This window comes from Crocodylus porosus, unplaced genomic scaffold (assembly GCF_001723895.1).
Source record: "Crocodylus porosus isolate Cpor-Errol unplaced genomic scaffold, CroPor_comp1, whole genome shotgun sequence".
In the NCBI taxonomy this organism is placed as follows: Eukaryota; Metazoa; Chordata; order Crocodylia; family Crocodylidae; genus Crocodylus; species Crocodylus porosus.
In genome coordinates, this window is record NW_017728886.1 from 6,665,174 (window position 1) to 6,673,369 (window position 8,196).

Here is an 8,196-nt window from a genome sequence, read left to right on the forward strand (position 1 = left end):
AGACCTTGGGAGCCTCTGCCGTCTTGCAGTGCAAAATGTTACGTACGACTGGGGACAAGCAACAGCTCTTGTGACATTAACCCTACAAGTCTTTGACTATAGTATGTTGACTGCATCTTAATTGTGACTTAAGTCATTAGCAATAGCGGCATCCAAAATATGGTGAAACCTTGTGTCACTGCTGTCCCCCTCATTTAATGATCCCTGTTGAAGATTTCTATCTTCTTGGGTACAATGCAGCTCTAGGTTGACAGAGAACTTAAGGCTTTCAGCAAAGCACATGTAATTATCTGCCTCAGTACAGCATATACGTTTTAGTCTATAAAAGTTCAATCAATACAGCCCAAGAGAAACCGCTGTACAGTCTAACAGTGCATCTGTTGTAGTGCTTCCCAGATCGGGGCTGAAGCGAGTGTCGGGAATAGGGGAAAGGAAGAAATGAGAAAGCAAGAGGAAGAAAAGGAAAAAAAAATAATATATATAAATGTGGAAAAGGGGGAGGGAGGAGGAAGAGAACAACTCTATAATATTACTTAAGGTCGTTGGGGATGTTAGTATGGTCATAGAGACAAAAGTGTTACTTTTCCCATTAGATGGTGCTGATGCACACAGTGGTATAATACACTTAAATAGTAAAATGGGGCAAAAAGCTTTGACAATCCCTGATATATTGCGTTACAGCTTTCCCTGGCAGTCAACAAGATAGTACTGAAAGCTGGGTTGAGATTCCATTATAACCAACTTGCCAAAATGTCCTATAAATTACCTGCTCTGCTTAATATTTTTTGTAACTAGTAGGGCCCAAGGTTTTTTTTTTTTGGAGAAAGGAAAAAAATGTATCTGCTGACTTTAGGAGCAATGCAAGGGTGGAAAGGGAGAGATTCAGGCATTTCTTATGTAAAAAACAAAACAAAAAACAACAAAAAAGGCTTTTCTGTGCATGCTTTCCTCAGCAGCTGACATTAATGTACTATGAGCCTTAGCACACTTTCTGAATACCAGTCTCCGGCCTATTTTGCAGACGTTATTAAAGAACAATGGAATTATAAGCAACTGATTTTTGTTAAAAGTTATGCTGTTTACTAGACCACAGATCTGTCTAAAACCATAGCTAGACATTTTTCTTTTTTGAAAACAGTAATAGCATTTTACACCCAGAAATGGAAAAACAGCTGAAACACAAACCAGATTTTTCCAGGAGACTGGGAGGAAGAAGTTAACTTTGGTCACACACCAAAGGATGGAAAATTTCAGATCAAAGGTGGATATTTTGAGAAGTGTGCGAAAACAAGGAGCAATGAAGGAAAATGCTTTGTGGGAGTAACTCCAAGCACCCAATCTGTTCTTAATCTAGGTAGCTTGATACTGATGTGCCCAATTTACATCTCAATACTGTATTGTGACAAAAAACACAACTCACAAAAGAGTTGTTCTTTTGTTTCCATAAATACCAAGAGCAGCTATGAGTGCTTGCTCACATGAACATGGACTTAGGAACTCAATTAATGGGAAACTTTGATCTTTTTCTGTGCTGGTCAACCTAGCCAAATGTCTGCCTCTGCCCTACTCCTTGCCGCCATCAGCTTCACATGCCACCAAAACCCAACCTCAACCCCACCAACCTTCCTCTTCCATCATGCTATTTCTAGTCCCTCTACCCCCGTGCTCTTAAATGTACTTCTTTCACTTCCATTAAAACACAACAGATGTCCCTGGGCACATCTACACAAAAGACGCTAAAGACACAGTAGATCGATTCTACACAGCCAGTAAAAACCATGCTAATGCGCAGTAGAATTCGTCTACTGCATGCTCGTAGCACAAAAAAACCATGTGCCAGCGTCACTGCGCAGTAGTGCTGATTATGGAGCATTAAGTTAGTACTTGTAATTACAGATACTAAATTTAATACATCCACTAACCAAAATAGTCTCTGGGTCTTACACAGGATGCAGCAATCACAAAGGGAGCTGGTTCTTTTGACTTGGACATCAGCTTTGTCCCTCTAATCCCACTGAACTACTTTTTTAGCTTGATATGGCACAAATCTATGCTACTCTACTGCACTGTAGATATAATACATGCCTGTCTGCTTATAGCCCTAGGGGGCACAGGAAGCTTCTTCAAACACGTACCTGTTCACAGAATACTGCCATCCCGTATGCTGTACGTGAGCCATACCCATCAGGTGATCGTCCTTCTCTCCTGCTACTTCTGTGCAGCTGTTTCTTTCACCAAAAACAGCCACCAGCCCCACACACCCTTGACTGATCTGCCCAGCTATTGATCAAGTTACTCTTAAAATACTCTTGTTTAACAAAAAAGCTACAAAACCTCAGCCTTTCCTTCCAAGTTATTACCATTTATAAAACATCAGAAACATGGTATGGCCTTTGAACAAATATGGCATGGCTTCTACCGCGAAGAACTTAACATCTGGGCTAGTGTTTGGTGTTACTAAACATTTTTCACCGCTGTTGAAAAGTGACTGCATCCTTTTAGCCTGCTATTCAGAACAGTGTATGTGAAGCAGATATAAAGAGTCACTTTTTTCTCAGTTTCTGCACACCTTACTGTATGCCTTAACGGGCTTTGACAAGGACGCATGTCATTTCAACTAGCAAGAATAAAACAAGACTTCTATCCTGACTCCAAAAAAGCCCGATACTGATGTGATGCTTCCTCTGCCTGAAGAAGGTTGTTTGCACCCGAAAGCTTGCAAAGAAGAATTTTTCCAACCGTTTTAGTTTGTCTAATAAAAAAGATATCAGATTTACCCAAAGAACCTCATCTGCCTATGTCCCGAGACCAACACAGCTGCAACTACAAGCCCTGACACTGATGCAAGACATTTATCAACTCTGTTGGTCTCCGCTACATCTGATCAGCTCCATGCATTGCTCACTTCTGCACAACTATTATACTTAGAGCTTCACCCACTTGGCTTCACTTCAACTAGCCCACCAGTTGTCATGTTGGGTCCTTCAATCTCCAGCAGTACGTCTGCTCTCAAGATTAGGAGCCATTTCATCTCCAAAGAAGTGCCTGTACAATGTCATGCACATGGGAGCTTAAAAACACCATTTCTGGTTATCGCAGTAAGGCTCAGGTGCTACAAGAAAGGCTAAGATCCCATATGAAACTAAAGGCTGTTCTTCAAAATTGATTTAATGTTATTCTTACAGATATATTCCACATGAAATACCAGGGACATACTTTTGTCCATTTCTCATCATTCAAGGAATATTTTCCCCTTCCTAATATGGCCATGTTGGCCAATTCACCAGAAGGAACCTACGAGGACTAATGTGGAACGGAGGCAGCACATTTCAGTACTCTGCCACGATTCCCAACCCCTACATAAACCCACTTCTTTCACAGGACAGTCCTAATTGCAACGGCATAAAGCGTGCATGTACTCTCATTTAGTTTCGCTGGAGGCAAAGGAAGGAGCTAGAGGCCTGGGAGAAAAACCATGTGCTGGAGTTGTTAGAATGACTTCTGCATGCCTCACAACAAGCCACTCCTGGCCATGGGGTTGAGGAGCAGGAGGCAAGCTCAAAAGATCTCAGCTCAGTTCCTAACTCAGGCTTCCTGGGTGATTCTGGATAAGTCAAGCTCTCCCGCTTAGGGTTGAAAATGGGAACATATTTCTTTTCTCCTGCCCTTAGTCTCATCTATGTAGTCATTACAGTCCTTGGGGTAGGGAGCATCTATCACATGTAGGAATGGTACCCCTGGACCGACAGCACCACACGAAACTCCAAACTCCCTTTAGACTGTTAACACCCACAGTTACTGCAAATGAGGGGAAAAGAACTATTATTTCTTCAGTTTGGTTTGCTTCTTCAATGCACAGATCATGTCCCTGTTTTCCCAATGCGACCACCCAGCTCCTCTGCTTACCTGGGTGTTTCAAAGTCTATTCAAATGAGATAAACTTATTTTTAATCGGGTGGCAGAAGTTTACATAGGGGCTCAGGAGCAGGTACAGTCATTGGAACTACTTGATATTCATTTCAGAAAACCTGATTTCAGCTGGCAGAACCTCCATCCTCTCATTTTAAAAGTTTTGCTTCTCTGTAATATGGAGATACCGATTACCTATATTGCAGGTTATTTAGCAGGATTACTTAATGTTTAGAAAGAACCTTAAAAGCTGAAAAAGCGCTATAAAATAGCAAACAATCCAGGAAGAGCAGCACATCTCTGATCTCCCTTATGCTGATAAAGCTGATTTGTGGATTAGCTGTGTTGGGGAAATGAGCTAAGTAAATGCTCCAAGGAAAAGGATCATAGCGCGGAGCTGCCATGATGCTTTCTAAAGCCGTAACAACCACTTTATTTGAGCAAACAAAAAAGCAACGAAGCTTTTTGTGGAGGGAAAAGGGAAAGGAAGGGTGATGAGAAAAACACTGCTGCCTTTTTTATATGAGAATATTTGCTTGGGTCAATTTTTGCCATACAGCTGCTGGATAGCTTCCCGTTCTTTTTTCTAAAAGTGCTTTTGAGGAATCTGTTTGTCCCTAGAATCAACTTCATTTAAAGACGCTGCTTTAGCTCCCAGTACTCTGCGTTTGTCATGTGCATGCAGGGATCTACCATATGCTGTTGTAATTAGAGCACAATATCTCCTCCAGGTGAGTCCATTTTGACACTTGACCACCTGCAGGAATATTCCCCATTTCCGATGAAGATGGGTGCAGATTTTCATACCACTAGTATAACTCATTCCCATGAAGTCCTGGAAAATTAACAGGTAAACCAATGTGTATTTGATAGACGTGCAAACTGCTCTTGGGAAGTTATCTTGTCAAATGCAGCTGCAATAATAACCCACATGGACAATAAAATTCTCCAGTCCATTACTAATATATCCACGTAACTTTTTGTCATCCAGTTAAGGACCTTCCTTCCTTTCCTGGATATTTTCAAAAATCAGACGCACTCTTTTTCTTTTGGCAACTTTTACCTGGAGAAGCTTTAAAGCATTCAATCATCCTCGGCTAGGTCAGCAATGCTCTCCTCAAAGGACAGGGGGATACAAGACCACTTGCCTGTCATCTGACCTCTTGGTTCCTCGCTCATATGCTGAAGATGGTGGGGACAGTGAATCTCTCCGTTTCTTCTTCTCTTTACTCTGGCTCTGCCTCTCTGGGTCTCGTTCTCTGCTCAGGTTTGGATTTTTGGGCGTAGCAGTTTGGTCCCTCTGACCTACTGCGTCTCTCCCACGATCTGCTGTTAAGGAAGACAGGTAAAAACATAGATACAGAAATCTGCCATATTTGAATATATAGTTTCCCTTTTGCTGCTTTCAGTATGCAGGTTTTTGGTGTCAGTTTAATGAATTCCCATTCAAACAAATGTAACACAGGATGCCCCATATCAAAAATCAAAACTATGCTATTGTTATGATGGAGATGAAACTTTTGTTTTAATACCTCCCCAACACACACTTTTGTTTTTATATATAGTTACTTTGTCCTCTCCTGAGGTACTACCCAATAAATGAAAGGGCATTATGCTTTTATTTTTCCTCCTCTCCAAACAGAATTGTAAGAAAATTTGTTTCATCAGAATGACAAATCTTAACACACGTTAGAGTCATTTTTGCCCCTGAAAGGCTCGATTTTGATATAAAACCTACCAACATGCATCATGCTCCACATGGCACATGGATTTTACCAGGCTTGACTGGCATGTGGCTGTAAATTCTAGATGTTTTTATATAGGGGTAAAGTGCACGGCACACGTGGTAAAGTTGTGTGGCAATTATGTCATTCTACTGCCATGTATTCTGTATGGCTGACAAAGTTCATTTTGCTGAGGTTGCCTTTGATATCAATCAGGAGGGATATGTTTTGGCACTGTCCATTCTTTCATATACAATTGGAATACAACTACTAGCAAAGAAACCTTTTACCAAGGAATAGGTACCGATCAGTTGGACATGCTGACATGAAAACAGAAATCCTTCAAGATTTCACTCTCTATCCATCACTCCTACAGTGCTTTTCACGATGGATTTAGACTTGTGGGGCTCACAGTGGTAATGTGTTGCTGTAGATATAAAGGCAGTCACATGAATCATCAGAGGCCTGTACTGTCCTAATATTTTGCATTGTATCTGTGCTTCTTGAAAAACAGGTCTCTGAAGCACTGGCAGGCTGTCTACAAATGCTGCCCGTCAAACTGATGAAGCATGTGCTTAGTTTTCCAGGAGCAATGCATCTGTCTAGTCGTACGCTCAGCAACCCAGACCCTTTTCAAAACCACCAGAGGTTTTTCAAACAAACTAAAGATAAAGATGTGCTGCTGCATCCTAGTTCCAAGTCTCTGTTAAGGAGGAGAAGGCCAAACAGGAATCAACCGAGTCAAAATCACAGGGGTAGCAAACGTGATGAACTGCCCACCTACATGGCCAGTGGGGGCTGCAGATTGTACAGCAAGCTCTACTTATGCATACCAGATGAATGCAAATTCACTTAGGACTGGCATTGAATTATGCAGCTAATTGGATGTCTTTTGCTTACCTTGTAAGAAACATCTGCTATCCACTCATTGATTAAGTGCATCAACCAATTAAATGCATTAAAACTCTTTAGCCCTACCCTGTATTTCATACTGTACTCCTCTTAAGTGGGTAACTGGTGACACTGCTATATACTATTAACAGTTTTGTAGAAGCAAATGCTTGGTAGATAAAATCTGGGTGGCAGAAAACTTGAATATTTGTAACAATGAAGGTTGCCCAGGTATTTGAATACAGCCTGCATACCCTGTGAAGACTTAAAAATGCTCCTGCAACATGCACTACATATTGCAGAAGAATAGTTAAGCCTTCACAGGGGACATCGGGGTGTTTTTTTAACAGAAAAGCCACCTTTTTGCATCGCTCCGGCTTTTAGCACAGGCCTTGTAGCCTGAGGAGACTGTAACATGAATAGCTGCTTGTGAGTATCAGCAGAGTTGCTCTTTTGGCAGTGCTCAAGGAACACTCCATTAGTTTCAAATTTAAGGAAAGGAAAAAGTTCAGGCTGTTGAGTCCCAGCAAATGGGCAGTGCCAGGTATATGCAGGCCATACCAGCTCGCCCATGAACTGCAAAGTCATGTAACACTTGAAGTTCTCACTGTAGTGGATTCTGAGACTGTGTGCAACTACATATCGAATTCCCCTTCTTTTTGCAACGACGTGCTAACAGGGCAAACCTACCTTCAATTATGGAGCCACTCTTTGGCCTGAAGTTACAAATATGCTGTTTAGTGAGATCACAGAACCACATAATCAACCCCATTTCATGTTTACGCTGAACTCCATCGTACACGGTGGTACAGTGACCAAAGGACAGAAGAGCAAATGATGTGCAAAACGGAGCTTAGGAACAACACTCAATTTAACTTCTTTTTCAGGTTATCATAGGGTTAATTTACACACAGGAGCCTATTCACTTTGATGAGCTACTGAGTGTTGAAACTGGTTCAGAAAATGTTAGGCAACCCCTAGTGAGCATAAAGCCTGAAACAGAGGACTGGCCAGAGCAAGGATATGCTGTGTAGGGGCAATGTGCATTATGGAGCTCAGTATCAAGCTCACAAAGAGAAAGCCTCAAAGTTTAAAGGAACTGTCTTCTCTCCATACTGGAAAACCTGTCATACATCCCACTGTGAATCTGTTGATAATGACTGGCTTAGGCATGGGCTCTAGAGGAGGATGCTGGTTTCATTACTCGGGCTAATCGGCTGGCCAAGGCAGTTGTACTGAGGACACCGGAGGGAGCACACATGGCCCCGGTGTGCAACTTCGATGTGCTTAGGGCAGTAAGTCAGGGAGGCTCTCGGAGCCCAGGGGTAGCTAGTATGGGGGTCCAGGAAAGCTGGTCCTTTCTCAAGGAGGCTATCCTTGGGGCGCAGCAGGACGCAATTCCTCTGCGCAGGAAGGCGGGAAAAGGGTCCAGGAAACCTTCATGGCTGAGCGTGGATATCCAGGCTGGCCTGAGGGCAAAGAAAAAAAGCGTACTGGCAGTGAAAGCAGGGGGCAGGGACAAAGGAGGAGTACACCTCCCTGGCCTGAGCTTGTAGGGATTTGGTGAGGAAGGCTAAAGCAGCACTGGAGCTTAGATTAGCTTCTGGGATTAAGGATAACAAAAAGTCCTTCTTAAAGTATATAGGTAGCAAGAAGAAGTCTCGGGGTAACA

The 8,196-nt window shown here is 42.4% G+C and overlaps 1 protein-coding gene across 1 annotated transcript in view; it reads right to left on the reverse strand.

The window, feature by feature from the left end:
* The window catches only part of SETD2 (SET domain containing 2), a 126,982-nt gene that overhangs the window by 38,486 nt on the left and 80,300 nt on the right, over positions 1-8,196 (reverse strand). Inside the window, exon 14 of the mRNA XM_019529809.1 lies at positions 5,058-5,238. Within this exon, the coding sequence (XP_019385354.1) occupies positions 5,058-5,238 (181 nt within the window). The remainder of the gene's footprint in view (positions 1-5,057; positions 5,239-8,196) is intronic.